At 37.2% G+C, this 17,935-nt stretch overlaps 1 protein-coding gene across 12 annotated transcripts in view; it reads left to right on the top strand.

Annotated features, from left to right (window-relative positions):
* LOC115223565 (rho guanine nucleotide exchange factor 28) overlaps window positions 1-17,935 on the top strand; it is a 490,764-nt gene that overhangs the window by 97,791 nt on the left and 375,038 nt on the right. For all 12 annotated transcript variants that reach the window (XM_036511308.1, XM_036511277.1, XM_036511280.1 and 9 more), the window contains one exon: window positions 1,145-1,188. In XM_036511308.1, coding sequence (XP_036367201.1) covers window positions 1,145-1,188 — 44 coding nt within the window. The remainder of the gene's footprint in view (window positions 1-1,144; window positions 1,189-17,935) is intronic.

Genomic DNA, 17,935 nt, shown 5'->3' with positions numbered 1-17,935 from the left:
CCTTTCCCTTGGATAACACTCGTGGCGTGGAGAGGAGAGGCTGGTATGCATGGGCGACTGATGGTCTTCCATAAACAATCTTGCCCGGACTTGTGCCTCGGAGGGTAACTTTCTAGGTGCAATCCCATGGTCTCTGTCATGACCAAAGGGGGTCTCAGAAAACAAAATATTAATTTGTGATTTAATATTGGCTTCAAATTTTGGCAGTAGGCCAGTCATTTTAGGGGAGGGGTTAAGTCATTTATGTTGACTCCAGTGTTCAAATGGTTCTTATTTTATTGACCTTGAAAGCATAAAAGCAAAGTCAATCTCAGCAGAATTTGAACTCAGAACATAAAGATGGATGAAATTCCACTAAGCATTTTGCCTGGCATGCTAATTCTTCTGCCAAGTTCGCCACTTTAACTAACAATTTAATATTGATGTCCAATTTTGGCAAAAGGCCAGCAAGTTTGGGAGTGAAGGTAAGTCGATTACTTCGACCCCCTGTGCTCGACTGGTACTTACTTTATCAACCCCAAAAGGATGAAAGGTAAAGTCAACCTTGATGGAATTTTGAACTCAGAACTTAAAGATGGACAAAATGCATTTTGCCCAGCATGATAACAATTCTACCAACTTGCAGCCTTAATTAATGATTTACTGTTAGAAATACTATTTTGTTGAGTCTAGTGGTCCTCAAATTGATAAATTCCAATTCTTCCCCACTTCAATTGTTATTGAAATCCACCCCCTTTGCATCCATGTATAATTCTGTCTTCGCCATGATGTTTGACAAGTTTAGAATATTTAGATTTAAAAAAAAACATTCAATTTTTAAAACCTAGCAAGTTTTTATCTCCTTTTTACAATTCTCACAGATCCTCCCACATAAATAATACATAGTTTAGTTGATTGTATACACATATGATGTCAGTGTACATAACTTTCATTCAAATTTGAATCATCCTTATTTTTTTTATTGTTTTTTGGGTGTGTCTCTCTTATAAAAAGCTTTATATTGCTTCATTATTGCTTTTTTTTCTGTGTTTGCTTTCTATTTGTTTTGGTGGAAAATTGTGAGTTCTTTCTTTTTTTTTTGTTGTCATCTACATTTGTATTTGAACAATAAAACATTCTTTATTTATTTCTCATTTTATTCCAGAGGGTTGTCTTATGGTGTTTTCGCCCCAAGAATCTCCTGTTTATGTAAGTGAAAATCAAGTTTATAATGCATGTATATTCAGATATATTTAAAAGTTAAAAAAAAAAAAAACTTGATACAGTCATAATATTTGCAGAAAGATTTTCTTAAAAATTATTAACTCTTTAAAAAAATATAAAGATAAAAAAATAATGGCCCAAACCTTTTGGAATGTACTTTTTGCATTGAGTGTAATCACCTTTGTTGTTTGATTATTTTAAACACACGTTATGGGGTAATCTATATAGAGGAGGTTGTTTTTAGAAATGATATACACACACTCTTTTATTCTGAAGTATTTAACAACACAAAAATTACATGATTATTATAAGAAGTAAAATTGTTACAAGTGAATTTATAATGTTTGCTAGTTAGATTGACTTCTCCAGATTTCCTAAGGATGCCCCATTATCATAAATTTGCTTTTTTGCTGATTTATTGCCAAATGTACAAATAGAGACAATTGTTCTACTTGTATTTTCCCCATATCTTACCTTGCTAAATGCCATAAAGGAATAACACCAAATGACTTTCCAGAAGTTGTACTTTTATTTAGCTAAAACTGTGGCTTGCACTACTTATAAGAAAATACTTCCTAAGACAGACTAAGAAAAGTGAATTTTTGTAAGAGATCTATCAAAGAATGCATGGCCATTGAGTACTCTGTTCTTTTTGAAATGTGTTATTGAATTTTTAGTGTCTTTTTCTGGGAAAATCTTCAGCTTTTTACCGAATCTGTCCAGTTGTCTTTCTTCAATCCAGATGAATCGGCAAACACTGCATCTACTCTCAAACCCATCACATTTTGTTGCTCCTCTCACTTGTTTTCATGTCCAGTCTTCATGCAGCTAATGAATATGACCCTATAATACTAAAACAGGCTTATGTTGTTGTTGTTGTTATTGAGCTCTTATCAGATCAGCCCTTTATTCAGCAGACCTATATTCAAAAGCATTCAAAACATGAACCTCATTGTCTATTGCACCTCCTCCACCACCATCATTTTAATTTCCATGGGTTGGACAAAATTTTGTTGAGGCAGGTGACCTTCCTGCTGTAAACCCTCACCTACTTCCAAATGATCAGACATATTATTGGAAATGAAGAACTACCTTTGCATGATGGTAACACTCCTTCACAACCATCACGTTATGTCAAAGCAAGCAGACAATAACACACACACACACATTTGCATATAAATACGACAGGCTTCTTTCAGTTTCCCTCTATCAAATTCTCTCGCATGGTTTTGGTTAGACTGGAGCTTTAGTAGAGGATACTTGCCCAAGGTGCCACACAGTGGGGCTGAACCCAGAACTGTGTAATTGGGAAGCAAACTTCTGGCCACACAGCCATCACTGCACCCTGAAAGTACGGTTTATTTAGGACTACACTATCCTCGATGCATACGTCTTCCTTTTTAAAATCAACTGACCATGTTTTAACCCTTTTGTTACCAACCTGGCTGAAACTGGTTCTAGCTCTGAGTACAAATGTCTTTGTTTTCTTAAGTTTCAAATTAAAATCTTCCACCAAACTTTAGTCACAATTTATTCTCCTAACACTAGCTTAATGATAACTAAGTTATTTTACTAAATTCTTTGTTATATTTAAAGTAATTGAAAGAAACAGAGCATCTCAAAATAAATACAGTAATAAAAGGGTTAAAGGAGATTTGAATGCTATTTTTAAGAGGTTGAATGTTCACATAGAAACCCTGTTTTGGTTTGGCAGCTTACTGTGAGGCAGGCTTATAACCTTTTTAAGCCTACTTAGACATCAGAAATTATTTGACTTCAGCAGTTGCTATTGTTGGCCATTGGTCAGGTTGATAGTTTGAATTGTAAGTTTTGTTATTGACCTTTTTAATACCAACTCACCTGAGACCACCCCTACTTCTATATTACAAACTTCTGTGTTAATTTATGTTCCTAACACCAGTTTAATAATGACAAAGTTATTTTACCAAATTCTTCATTGTTTTATAAATTAACCGAAACAAGGTTATTGTATCGTAACAAAACAAAAAGGTGGAAAAAAAGCACCAGAAAGTTCAAGTCTGGGAATTTTGGTTGGCAGAACTGATTTGCATCTGTTGTATGGAATAAGACAATTCTTTTTCCTTCAGTATTGTCTTCCTTTTCTGCAAAGTGTATTCCACAATATCAGAGATTTAGTAGACTCAAAACTGGCCACTTCTTTTCCATTGTAAGGTCAACTGTTTCATTAAATATTACATTGCATCTTGCCAGATCCACATAAACTTGTGAAATGTATGGCCTTTATGAAGCTCTCTCAATGTAAAACTTATACATGGCCATGTGTACCCCCAAACACACACACACACACACACATGCATAAGATATAAATATGTACAGACGCTGATATTCATCCAAATATCTACTTATAGATGCACTCACACATGCAGCTATACATTAAATTTTCTGGTTCAAAACAGTGGACAGTGGTTTATTTAGGTTTCTTCAAAGTATGTGTTTTCAAAATTTATCTTTCTAACATAATTATGTTGACTTAAAGAGTATACACACACACATATATGAGAGTTCAGATGAGGCAGTGTAGAACTTTGAAGAATAATGAACAGCAAATGTTGTAAAAATCAGGGAGAGCAACTCTCTCTGTTTTCTCAGTTGCTGTTTAGAATGCTTGTATCTCATGATCAAACATTGAGAAGTACTGTGTTGTGTGACACAATTTTAAGCCCTTTTTAAAAGACTACAAGGATTTATGTCTAAGAATGTGCTTTCAGTTGAAAGGGGGGCATTATGAGACATGGAATTATAATTATTGCCAAGGAAAACAGATGGAAAGTAATGTGGAAAATTGGCCATTGCTATTACTTTAACCCTTTCATTACTCTTTACTCTTTTACTTGTTTCAGTCAGTTGACTGCGGCCATGCTGGAGCACCGCCTTTAGTCGAGCAAATCGACCCCGGGACTTATTCTTTTTGTAAGCCCAGTACTTATTCTATCGGTCTCTTTTGCCGAACCGCTAAGTGACGGGGACATAAACACACCAGCATCGGTCGTCAAGCAATGCTGGGGGAACAAACACAGACACACACATACACATACATACATATATATATATATATACATATATACGACGGGCTTCTTTCAGTTTCTGTCTACCAAATCCACTCACAAGGCATTGGTCGGCCCGAGGCTATAGTAGAAGACACTTGCCCAAGGTGCCCCGCAGTGGGACTGAACCTGGAACCATGTGGTTGGTAAACAAGCTACTTACCACACAGCCACTCCTGCACCTACTGTATTTATTTTGAGATGCTTTGTGTTTCTTCCAATCAATTTTAGATATAACAAAGAATTTAGTAAAATAAGTTATCGTTAAGCTAATGTATGAACGTAAATTGTGACTGAGGTTTGGTGGAAGATTTTAATTTGAAACTTATGGAAACAAGACATTTGTACTACAGAGCCAGAGGTGGTTTTAGCTGGGTTGGTATCGAAAGGGTTAAAGGTGTTTGATATAAGAGCAGTTGATGCCTTATTTCAAAAATGAAGCATGTTTTATGTTACACAGTAGATACTTACTAATGTATGTTGGTTGAAAATTTTGGCACAAGGCCAGTAATTTTGGGAGAGGAATAAATTGATTACATTGGCCCCCAAAGCTCAGCTGGTGCTTTTTTTATTGACCCTGGAAAGATGAAAGGCAAAGTTGATCTTGGTGGAATTTGAACTCAGAACGTAAAGGACAAAATGGCACTAGGCATTTTGCCTGCTATGCTCATGGTTCTGCCAGCTTGTTGCCTTCATTAATTAATTTATATTAACCCTTTGGAGACAGAGCTTTATCCGGAGTTTCAGTGCCAACAAGAGGCAGCCCTTTTCACAAGCCCTACAGAGGGCATGCACTTGTTTGTCAAGGAAAAAGAAAAATCATAAAAAATAAAATAATACTATATATATTCTTGTAGGAAATTGAATGAACTAATAAAATCTTCTTTGTCATTTGACTCTTTGACCGATAGACCAGCCCTGTCATCTCCTAAGGGTTAAATGACTGACAATGGAACAGGAATTACATAATCAACTTCATTAGCTAATAGCTGTTTCTGCTATAAGATGCAGTGAGCTCTGAGCTTTCTTGATGCTTCTAACATTTTGGAAGCTATAGGGTGATACACAAGCACTCAGCTTTGAGTGCAAAACAGTTGTAAACTAATGAAGTTGTTCATATAATTCCTGTTCCCTTGTCATACTTTTAATTTCATATTACACTTTGTACTCGCCTAATGCCTGCTTTACTCTAAAGCATGTTTATTGAGTTCTAACAGCAGGTTATTAGTTGTCATCATCTCCGTTGTCATTGTCATCGTCCTCTAACGTCTGTTCTCTCTACTGGCATAGGTTGGCCAGTTTGACTAGAACTGCAGAGCTCCCCAGGCTCCATTTCGTTTGTTTTGGAATGGTTTCTATGGCTGGATGCCCTTCCTAATGGCAATCACTTCATAAAATGCACTGAGTATTTTTAACATTACACTGGCATGGACACTTTTAATGTGGTACTGACACAGGTACTGGCGTAGGAGTGGCTGTGTGGTAAGTAGCTTGCTAACCAACCACATGGTTCTGGGTTCAGTCCCACTGCGTGGCATCTTGGGCAAGTGTCTTCTGCTACAGCCTCGGGCCGACCAATGCCTTGTGAGTGGATTTGGTAGACAGAAACTGAAAGAAGCCTGTCGTATATATGTATATATATGTATATGTGTATGTGTTTGTGTGTATGTGTTTGTCCCCCCAATAGCGCTTGACAACCGATGCTGGTGTGTTTACGTCCCCGTCACTTAGCGGTTCAGCAAAAGAGACCGATAGAATAAGTACTGGGCTTACAAAGAATAAGTCCCGGATCGATTTGCTCGACTAAAGGCGGTGCTCCAGCATGGCCGCAGTCAAATGACTGAAACAAGTAAAAAGAGTAAAAAAAGAGTAAAAAGAGAGATAACCCTGGGGAACACATTTTATTGAATGATATTTGACACTTGATTCTAAAGATCATTCAACTCTTCCAAGATCATTCAACTTGGCCTGGTTCAATTTTTGCAGATCATTTTGACTTTCAAATTTGCTGGGGTTCAAATCTGTGTCAGACTCCTCAGTGTGCATAACAATATTTTCTGGAACATCTTCAACTAATTCTTGAGGTGGTAAACTCCTAAATATTGGAACGGGAATTTCAAAAATAAAAATCAGTTCAATGATTGGCGTCTGTGCTAGTGGGGTGAAAGAGCACCATACGAGTGTGATCATTGACAGAGCGGCTAACTGGCTTCGGTGCCAGTGGCACTTAAAAGGCACCATTCGAGCGTGATTGTTACCAGCGTCGCCTTACTGGCACTTGAGCCCCGTGCTAGTAGGGTATTAAGAGCACCATCCGAGCGTGATCGTTGCCAGAGCGGCTATCTGACCCCTGTGCCGGTGGCACGTAAAAAACACCATTCGAGTGGGATCGTTACCAGCATAGCCTTACTGGCACCTGTGCCGGTGGCATGTGTAAAAGATTCGAGCGAGGTCTTTGCCAGTGCCGCCTGACTGGCCCTCGTGCTGGTGGCATGTAAAAGCACCCACTACACTCTCGGAGTGGTTGGCGTTAGGAAGGGCATCCAGCTGTAGAAACTCTGCCAGATCAAGATTGGAGCCTGGTGCAGCCATCTGGTTCGCCAGCCCTCAGTCAAATCGTCCAACCCATGCTAGCAGGGAAAGCAGATGTTAAACGATGATGATGATGATGTAGTGCAGGTCATATTGCAGTGTTGAAATTTTGGATACTTGATTCAGTGTTTATTTTTTATGTAGTGAAGCCTGAAGTCTTGACTAAGCAAAAGTAGCAATCAGTCTCATGGTTAGTAGGCTCTTTCCACACCTGTATGGGAAAAAAAAAAAATGTGTCAAAAGATCATTTTTGACATAAATAAAAATTGCTCTCATGATGCAGCTAAATTCTATTGAATCAATCTTCTCTAACTTCCATTCGATTAAATTCACCTTCGTTATTTCTATTCAAAGTTAGTCAAACGTACCTGTACATGACCACATGAGTAAGAACGCATTAACAAAAGTGACGAGAGACTTACTTTTATGAATTTTATCAAAAGTTAATTACCTAAATATTTAACATTTCTATGTGTCCCAACCTTATGCAATATTTCATTTCATTTCAACTAGTTTCAGCTCACGAGCTGTGGCCATGCTGGGGCACTGCCATTTGGTGTTGCTACATGATTTTACTTCACGAATGCTTTTCAGCAATTGACATTTGGTGCATGAGAGAGTTTGATGCAGTTGCCCTCATCTGCACATCCTGCCACGAAGCTGGTTCACCTGGGACACCTGACAGGAAGAGGTCCAGCTTTATTTTGAAGATATCTGCATCCACCCCATGCAGGTCTCTCGGGTCCTTCGGGAGGATATTGAAGAGCTGTGGACCTCTGAAGCCCAGGCTACTGCAGTATCTTGTCCTACATCTTGATGGCAAATTTGGAGTCCTTGGCACTATGCAGTGGCGCCCAGTTTTAGTATTTATGTAACTCTTGATACCAAAGTTTGGGACAAGTCCTTCCAGGATCTTCCAGATGTATATTATGGCATATCTTTCTCGCCTACGCTCTAAGGAATAGAATCTTAATCTCTTGAGTCTTTCCCAGTAGCTTATATGAGATTCTTATAAACATTTTCTGTAAATTTTCGTTTATGTACCAAAGCTACAATTACACTTTAGGTAAATTACAGTATACTAGTGACTAAATCATGTAGTTTTATGAAATCAGGACCTGATATAGAAAAACCAAGTAAAGATTTGTGCTCAGTGCACCCAAATTATCAAGAATTAACTGTCAAATCTAATTCAATTGGCAAAAATTGAAAATTTATTCCCCAGATAATCTTATGTGGCATTGACCGGTATTGGCACTCATATGTGGCACCAGAAAGAGAGAATTGATGAATTCATTAAAGATTGAAAGGGTCTCAGGAACACATTTTATGATAATGGTAGGAATACCCTTCTCCTCTTCAGCATCAAAAGATTTGTTGCTCTTGATGGCTGTTAATATAGGATGAAGAGGAGATTGGGCTAATAATGAAGGAGAGTCCAGTAAAGAATTAGGTATATTCTTTATAAGTTAATCAGATTATAAAGGTTAGTGTCCATAAGTTCTGCATTCCTCTTCATCCATGTCCACTGCTAAACTGATGAAAATTGACATGGCTTTTCTTGGTCAACTTTAACATTTGTAGAAACAATACGGTCAAGGACAAAAGTTTCAGATGGTTACATTTCTGGTAAAAAGGACAAGGTGAAGTGTTAAGTGTGGAATCTGAGACAAGGTGACAAATGGAGGGGGGAGAGAGAGAGAGAGAGAGAGAGAGAGAGAGAGAGAGAGAGAGAGAGAGAGAGAGAGAGAGAGAGAGAGAGAGAGAGAGAGAGAGAGATGCTGTTAGGTAGTTCAGAGGATCAATATTTTCATTAGCAAGAGAAACACAACTGTTTCTTTGATTTGTGCAGTGATTGTGTATTTGTGTTCACTCTTATAATTAATTAATTTGAAGTAGGTGTGCATCTCCTGAAGACACCTGTGCATGTCCTTCAGTCATGCGTTACTGACTATTGTAGTCAAACTTTAGTCTTTCAACACACAGCATAAAGCCACCTCCCCCTCTTAAATGTGTCCTCCCCCCACTCAGAAGTAGGAACTTTTTCTCCCCCCATTTTTTTTTCTTTTTCCCCCCTTGTCTTGTAAGTTCCTCAGAAAAAGAGCATCCAGTACAAACTAATGTGGTTTGTATTAGGAAGAGTATCCTATCACAGAAACCATGCTACCCAACGACATGGTCCTGAGTTCAGTCCCACTGCATAGCACCTTGGGCAAATGTCTTCTACTGTAGCCTTGGGCTGACCAAAACATTGTCAGTGGATGTGGTACATGGAAACTGAAAGAATCCCATTGTGTGTGTATACATATATATAATAACAATAATTTTAGCTAGATTGACCTTCATATTGGCAAGAAAGGATAAACCTTCATTCAATAACGCACTCTCGCCTGATGAAATGAATCAATGATGATGATCAACCGGATGCCCATGGATACTACGGACTATACTGTACTAATCCCAAGAATACTGACTCTGATGTCAAAATTCTATGATTTGTAGAAATGTGCATAGTGATGTATTAAATATTTATGAATTCCATCTTAGAAATATTGTTATTATATTTATCCTTATTATATTTATATTGTATCAATATAACCATGATGCAACCTCTGAAAACTGACTTACTGGTCAGTATCATTAGACGGCAGCTGGCATAACGAAATGGGAGCTTTATTTGCATACCCCTAACTTTACCATAAATGAATTTAAAAGGTGTGTGTGTGTGTATATCTTTTTGTGCCTGTGTTTGTCTCCCACCACCACTTGACAACTGGTGTTGGTGTGTTTATGTCCCTATAATGTAGCAGTTCAACAAGAGACCAAAGCAGAATAAGCATGCTTAAAAAACAGTAATGGAGTCGATTAGTTTGACTAAAATTCTTCAAGATGGTGCCCCAGCATGGCCTCAGTTTAACGACTGAAGAATGTAAAAAAAATATAAACAATAAACCATCTGCCCCATGCCAGCTTAGAAAATGGACCTTAAATTATGATAATGATGATGATGAAAGAGATTAGGCTGTCTTATCCCTTATGAAAGATATAAAGTAATGAATGCCTAACAATTATTTTATGGAGCTGTTTGATTTAAGGGGATTCAGTTAAGCTAGTGGAGATCCCCTTGTCAAAGATTTGGAAAGCGCAGCTGCATTTGAGGAAAGCTGAGAACTTGCAGGCTGTTCATTGCATAAAGATATAAAATTTTTTTAATGTTTTTAGTTCGGCCTCTTGCATACGTTACATTTGCATATGAATATACCCCAGCTGGTGCCAGTAATTTTACCCCATTTGTTTAGTTCTTTTATTTCTGCTTGTGTAGCTGCGACTTAACAATTCACAATGCGTTTTAGGGTTGTTGATTTATGGGTCTGTTAATGAAACAGAGGACTGTATCTATCAGTCATTTGGCTCTCTTGGAGATGTGAATTGCATATTAGTAGTAATGCTTCATCATCATCATCATCATTGTTTAACGTCCGTTTTCCATACTAGCATGGGTTGGGCGGTTTGACCAGGGTCTGGGAAGCCAGGAGGCTGCACCAGGCTCCAGTCTGATCTGGCAGTGTTTCTACAGCTGGATGCCCTTCCTAATACCAACCACTCCATCAGTGTAGTGGGTGCTTTTTACACGCCACTGGCACAGGTGCCAGGGGAGGCTGGCAACGGCCACGATCAGCTGGTGCTTTTTATGTGCCACCGGCACAGACATCAGTCAAGGTGGTGCTAGCATCGGCCACGTTCGGATGGTGCTTTTTACGTGCCACTGGTACAGGCATCACAACTACAATTTCCATTTGATATTTATTTTGATGTTGATGTACTTGACTCAGTAGGTCTCCTCAAGCACAGCAGGTCTCCCTACTATCCAAGGTAAGCACAGTAGGCCGTCCTGCGAGCCATGAACTCACTTCATTTTTACCATTTATGAAATCAGCATATGATTTCAATGGAAATCTTTTAAGCTGGCATGGCAACCTGAGTTTAACCCTAGGTGCGGTGAGACCCACCGATAAGCGTTAAGATGTGTTAAACATCAAAATGTGAAGTCATCGATGATCTGGCTGTATTTGTGAGTGTAGGGAGCTTGCCTTTCTTGTCAGTCATTAAGATAGTGCGATAGTGCTTCTGTAGCTATTGAGTTGTTTTCACTCTTATTTCTAGCAATGCTGGTGCTGATTAGTGTCCTCTGTTACTTTAGTGATGTATATATTTCTACCATTAGGTTGTAAAATTGCCAATTAGCCAGCCATATTATTTGTATATATTTGTGTGTATATATATGTGTATGTGTGTGTGTGTGTGTGTGTGTGTGTGTGTGTGTGTGTGTGTGTGTGTGTGTGTGTATCTTTTATCTGTTATTTCCTTCAGTCATTAGATTGTGGCCATGCTGGAGCACCACCTTGAATAGTTTTTAGTTGAATGAATCAACCTCAGTACTGTCTTTTTAAAATCTGGTACTTATTCTATCGATATCTTTTGCTGAACTGCTAAGTTACAGAGACATAAACATACCAATAACAACTGTCATGCAGTGGTGGGAAACAAATACGGACACAAAGATACACATGTACACATGATGGGCTTCTTTCTGTTTCCTTCTACCAAATCTCACAAACCTTTGCTTGACCTGAGGCTTTAGTAGAAGACACTTGTCCCAAAGTGCCATGAGGTTGGACTGAACTTGGAACCATGTGGTTGGGAAGCAAGTTTCTTGTCACACAGCCACACCTATATAGTTATACATACATATATATATATATATATATATATATAGTGTAAAATTAATTGTTTCGTGATGTTAAATGTGAAGAACATTCTACGAGGGTTGGCTGAAGAATTCATAAGCTGATAAGATATTCTCATGGAATGTGACCAAATGACTTATTTTTCAACATAATCCCCTTTGCGATTCACACACTTCTTCCACCACTATTGCAGTGTTTGTATCCCGTTAGTGAAAAAGTTTTTATCTTGTTGATCAGATATGATGCCATCATCTGTGTGATACTGGTTCCTAGCCAAGTCTTTTTTTTTTTTCATGTTGAAGAATAGATGATAGTCAGATAGGACCAATTCAGGAGAATATGGAGGGTGATCAACCAGTTCAAAGCCACAGTCATGCACAGCAGCCATTGAAAACAAGGTCTTGTATGCTGGAGCATTTTCCTAATGAAACAAGACCCCTTTCGTCAATTTTCCTGGGTGTTTGGTTTTGATAGTCTTTAGTAACCGCCTCAACAAGTTGGCATAGTACTCTCCGTTGAGGGTGTAACCTTTTTGAAGATGCTAAATTTTGTCCGTTTTCAAGAGAAGTCAAAACTAGTTACTTTTGAAGTTTTCTTTGAGCAATCACGTGTCAGTTTATCTGGAAAGAAAAAAATGCAGTTATTAATAAGAGTTGAATTGCATGCAAGATTTTGCATTTCTTGCATTACCCTTTCATAGTCAGCCTATGAACTTTTCAACTCACCCTCGTAAAAATGAAATTTGAAAGAGTTATTTTACATAGGAGTTGATGTGTTTCTCTCTGCATTCATGTTAAGATGTTGGTACAAAGTGTTGATATCTCCATGTGTATTTAGAAATAGTTCATGAGTATATGTGATGTTCTTATTAATTATACTGACTTGTGTTTGAACTTGCATAACCTATAACATTGCTATACGTTATCCAAGTTTAATAGTGCTTTAGGAAGAAGAATTTATATTTCTAATGTTTAGTAAAAGATGTTGACATTTTAAATAAATGAAGCTCTGAAATTGAAGTTACAAAAAACAAAAAAAAAAATGTCTATGTAGCTGGTAAACACATGATGAATGCATTGATTAGATGTATATCATCATTGCTTTAACATCTGTTTTCTATGTAAACATGGGTTGGATAGACCTGACACATAAATCATAGTTACTCATTGTGTTCTTTTGTCATTTCGTTTATGAGGCCCTACTTCCTAGTTGTATATAAGTCATAATTCATTGTACAAAGTAATGACTGTAAACTGGTAGTGAATTATCTGAATTGATGTTTCTGTAGTCCATTGTGCAAAACCACTATGCATGAAACACTATAGAGTTGTATCAATTGTTCTGATATACATTGAAAAATTTGGTGTAATAATTGTTTATTTCAGACCATTTTAATATTTGATTGTTATTGCAAATAAAATATAAAGATAAATACAGCATAATAAGGTCATCTAAAAATCTAGTTTGCATAATACCATTTGGTTATTAAACTGTTGTTCTTCTGTATTGATATATTTCACATGACAAATTGAACTGAATCTCTCATCTCAAATTACATAACGTTCACACGTGTGTGTGTGTGTGCATGCATATTCACACAGACACAGACACACTGGCCCTGATATACAATCAATATGTTCTAGGTGTCACTGAATGGTTGAACAGCATTTGCTGTAGCTACATAGTTTAATTTCTGCAGACAACAAAAAAAGCATAATCTGTAGACAGAATGCTGGTTCTGTTTCCGTATCTGCTCTTCCCCAGTCATGTTGCATAACATTTTCCCTCATTTAACTTGAGGATTTTGTGGAAACTCTTCCCATCTCCATTTTACGTGGTACATACCAGTAATATCCCATATTTTGGGTTGAGTTTACCCTGATTTCATCGTAGCATGTCATCCAATGAGGACACATGAGACTTTAGTTTTACTGTGGGATGGGGCAGTCTGAAAAGTTAGCTGTTCTTTTATAAAGAATTTCCTTCTTTAGATTATTTGAAAGCATGAATGAAGAGAAAAGCATCAACATTGGAATCAGTGGATGTTGTCATTAGAAGAGTCAATGATGAAACTTTCCCCCACTGCTTCTTCATTCTGGTCGATACCGACTGTTTTGTTTTCACAATACTAACTTTATGGCATCATATCAGGAATTTTTTGCTATTGTTTTGCAAAATAGATTAAATCAAAGGAACTGCTACTGCGCAAAGATAATTTAATGTTCTGACATTGATGTTAACTGATTATAGTCTTTCCAGGGTTTACTTACTAAAACCTAATTTCATGCCCTTCAAATGATTGCTTTTAGCTATCATGTATGACTTTTGTCCCCTGTCCCATAGAACAATATCTATGTCCCATAGAACATTTTTGGCTGCATCTTGGGGGTTTAAAGCTTTTATAGATCCTTATGTACATTGGGTATTTAGTAACTATCTCCTTCTCTTGAATTTCATGAGTATAATTTCTAAAAATGTGACATAACATAGTGGTTGTGAATCCAAGATAGGCTACACTTCATGTTGATGTTAGCTGGAATGCAGCACACTTTCTTGTAGAAGTTGATGGTAACCATAGCCTCAATCTGGTTTCTTACTGAAGCCAGGTCGAGACTGTGGCTAATGTCAATCAGTATCAATGATAATTGAAGGAAATTCAATCAACAGTTGAGCGAGCCAGCCATTTGATACGACTAAAAAATGTATGATGAAGCCTGGTTGGAGAGGTGATGTGAGGTGTGCCTGTTTGGCAAGTGGGACTCCACAATTTGAATGATGGTGAGAATCCAGAAATGGACTTAAGATAGAATAAGTCAGTTGATCTGGTAGGCAGAATCTCACATCAGTAAAGTGGAAGGTCTGAGTGGAAGGTTGGGTAGAGTGCAAATGTGCAGTAGTTGAGAGATAGGCTCCAAAACAGTGTGCACTGTCTCCTGGTGGCTCCTGGAATCTCGTAAGCAGAGTTTTTGACTGGAAGCTCTTGCAATAACCAAGCCATTTCCAAATCTCTAAGCTCAAGGGAAACATTCATGCATTACCATTATTTGCTATATGAGAAGTGCTTTACTTCAAAGCTTTTGTTTGGGTAACCTAGTCCAGTAATTCTGGAAGGTATTTGGTTATCAGTACTTTTTGAGGCATTCACTACTTGCTTATAGATTTTTCTTTTACTTTTGAGCATTTGGTTAATCTATTTTTGCTGCCATTGCTTTGCAGATTTTATCTGAACAATACCACATGACATGCAAAGCTGCCTACATTGAGTTTAAGCTTCTTTCCTACTCTTTTCTTCTATGATAGAGCTTATTAGTGCCACTGTTTTCATGGAAACTTGCAGATGATATCAGTATCTTGCAGGTTTTAATATTTGTGGAGCAGACTTCTGCTATGCAGTAGCTGAGTTTCCCTAATACTGGTATTAGACATGGCAAGTCTATTGTTTTCTATTGGCAAGCATACACAAGACAATATCCCACAAGGGTTTAGTTGCACAGGAGCAGACAGAAATAAGTAAAAGATGTAGATTGTGTGTTTGTGTGTGTCTGAATGCATGCATGTGGAAGATAATGGAGTTATTTATTCATAGCTGAATACCTGTAACCTACAAATTTTACGAGTGCCACATCACTTTCTTTGACTAATTTATAAAAATAATTTATGTGTGTTCTGCTGCTTTTGTTGTTTTCACAGCTAATTAGGTCTAAGATGTTAAAATAAGTTATTACATGTAGATAACAGCTTCGTTAACATCATTATTTTCTGAAATGTATAGCAGGTCTATACATACAGAATATATACATATAGAATATGATGTTGTGCATGTTTAACCCCAGGTCAGTCCTGAATAAGCAAATCTGGGATGAAAGACATTTCATCCATGACAAACCCATCGTCTCACAGGCATTGCATATCAAGAACCATTATATTCATCCTTTCAATACAGTAAGATGTGATTTGAGGGACATTTGCCTACTATTTCTTGCATGTCAAGCAACCATATAAAGGTTCCTTTGTTGATTTATGATATATTGCTCCAGGTCATTGGTGACATCGTTTTTAGATCTTCCTCTCAGTGTGCTTAATGGTGATTAAAGGGGATTATTTCCCCATTGAAATGACACCTAGCATCTTATTTATATCTAGGTTATACTGGCATACATTCGCATTGTTGATGTTTAACTCAAATCCAGCTTTCATTGAGCAGACCTGTAATCAAAGGCACTCCAAAGTGTGACCATCCAACTTCAGTTACATACATTACACAGAGCTACATCATTATCTAACACGAGATCCCTTTCCTACAATCACATGGTGTGATTTGAGTGAGATCTGGCTACTATTCCTAGTATGTTGAGTAACCTTTCTGTGGCCTCCTTATTAATCTGGCATAAATTGTTGGCTATATTAGTGATTAGGGTTTTGTATCCATTTTTATTCATTAGCTTAGCTTTAGGTTTTATCTGTTGAAAATTCAAGCTAATTACTTTTAAGGTCTTCAGTATTGCTTCATTGTTTAACTTTCTTGTCACCGTGTTTCATAATTATATAGATTAATTGAAATTTTATTTCTATTTGATGATGAGGGGTAAAGCCGGAATGATCTGTATTTTCTGTGATATTGGTTTTGGTTGGTACTTTTGAAAATGTCACTTATTTGCCCTTATTCCTTTATTCTTTTACTTGTTTTAGCCATTAGTCTGAAACTAGGGGACCACCTTGTAAAGTTTTTAGATGAAGGAATAAGCCCCAGTACTTATTTATTTTTTAAAGCCTGGTATTATTCTATTGGTCTCTTTTTGCTGAACCGCTAAGTTCTGGAATGTAAACACACCAATGCTGGTTGTCAAGTGGTGGTGGGAGACAAACACATGCACAAAGAGAGACACACACATCAGAGTGTACAGAGTGCTTTTTATGTGGCACCAGCACTGGTATCAGTCCTGCTGTGTTGGATGAATTTTCTTGAGTACAGCAAGGTGCCAGATATCTTGGTCCTTTGTAAGTTTGTGTCTTGAAATCAGCCTTCAATACTTCGACCCATATCTTTATGGGTCTTCTCTTTCACAAGTTCTATCTGCTTGAAGTGATCTGCACTTCTGTATGCAACTGTCTACATCCATACACATCACATCACCAAACTGACACTGCATCTAATTCCTCTTATGCCCAACATTTCTTTCAATATTGTGTTTTTAAATACAGCAATTGTATATAAGCTGTTATCTCTGAATGAATATTGCAGTAATTTGCCTTTCAATGATGTATCTTCATTAAGTATGATACATAGATGCTATCTTATACTATTATTTTCATTCATATCCAATATTTTTCTTAGATGCAGAGGTAGTTATTCTCTATGGATATTCAAATTTAATGTCTATTCCTTCAGCTGGTCAATTGATATCTGCTTCTTACATGCAATTTCAGATCATCCTGGAAGAGATGTTAGATGAATGCAGCCCCATTTTCCCCCCTAATTAGTAACCTAAATTGTCTTTAATTTACTAATCAATCCAAAAGTGCTTACAAGCTCCATACAAAATTAAAACAAAAATCGCCACCACTACTACTACTACTTCTAAGCTTGTTATCATTGATTTGGTTATTATAGACACTTAGGGCTTAGCATAGAAAAAGAGATTATGTTTGTTCATGTCACATTTCTTGGGGCAGTGGATGGATGAGTGAACCATTTAATCTTTGATTTGGGAGGTTACTGATTAGCAGTCAGATAATGAAATCTAGTTTGTATGTTAGTTCCAGAGGGATTTGTTTAAAAAATGTTTTGGCCAAGCATTTTAGTATTAAGTCTGGCAGAGTGAATTGTTGTAGAGGTGGATAGTTTAGTATGTTTAGGTGGAACTAACAGAAATTTAGTCTGGAAGAGTAAATGCATTTTAATAGTGTTAGATAGCAGATGGTGGTTGTACTAAGTTGTTTATGTGGTGAAAAGCTTTTCCTTATCTCTCTAGTCTAGGGAAATGTCTAATATATGAGTCAATGTCCTGGTTTCACCATTCCATTTATACAAGAAATATATCACTGAAAGGAAATGTGTACGTTTTAGAGTATTAGTAGCTATTCAACTATTTATAAAAAAAAAAGACTGTTTATTTGCAATAGATGCGAGCAAATCTTGAGGTAACCTACTGTTGGTCATATGTGGGTTGGAGAGATCTTCAATGACATATGTTGCTTTTGAGTATTCTGGCAGGAAACTTCCATTTCAGCATTTGAGAAACAGCTGAAACCCATTGGTAGATAACTTCATTAACTTTGGTGTGTTTTATGCTAATTCAGCAAAAC

Source organism: Octopus sinensis, linkage group LG2, assembly GCF_006345805.1.
Source record: "Octopus sinensis linkage group LG2, ASM634580v1, whole genome shotgun sequence".
In the NCBI taxonomy this organism is placed as follows: domain Eukaryota; kingdom Metazoa; phylum Mollusca; class Cephalopoda; order Octopoda; family Octopodidae; genus Octopus; species Octopus sinensis.
The sequence above is the reverse complement of the archived record's forward strand: the minus strand, read 5'-3'. Positions and strand labels throughout refer to the sequence as shown.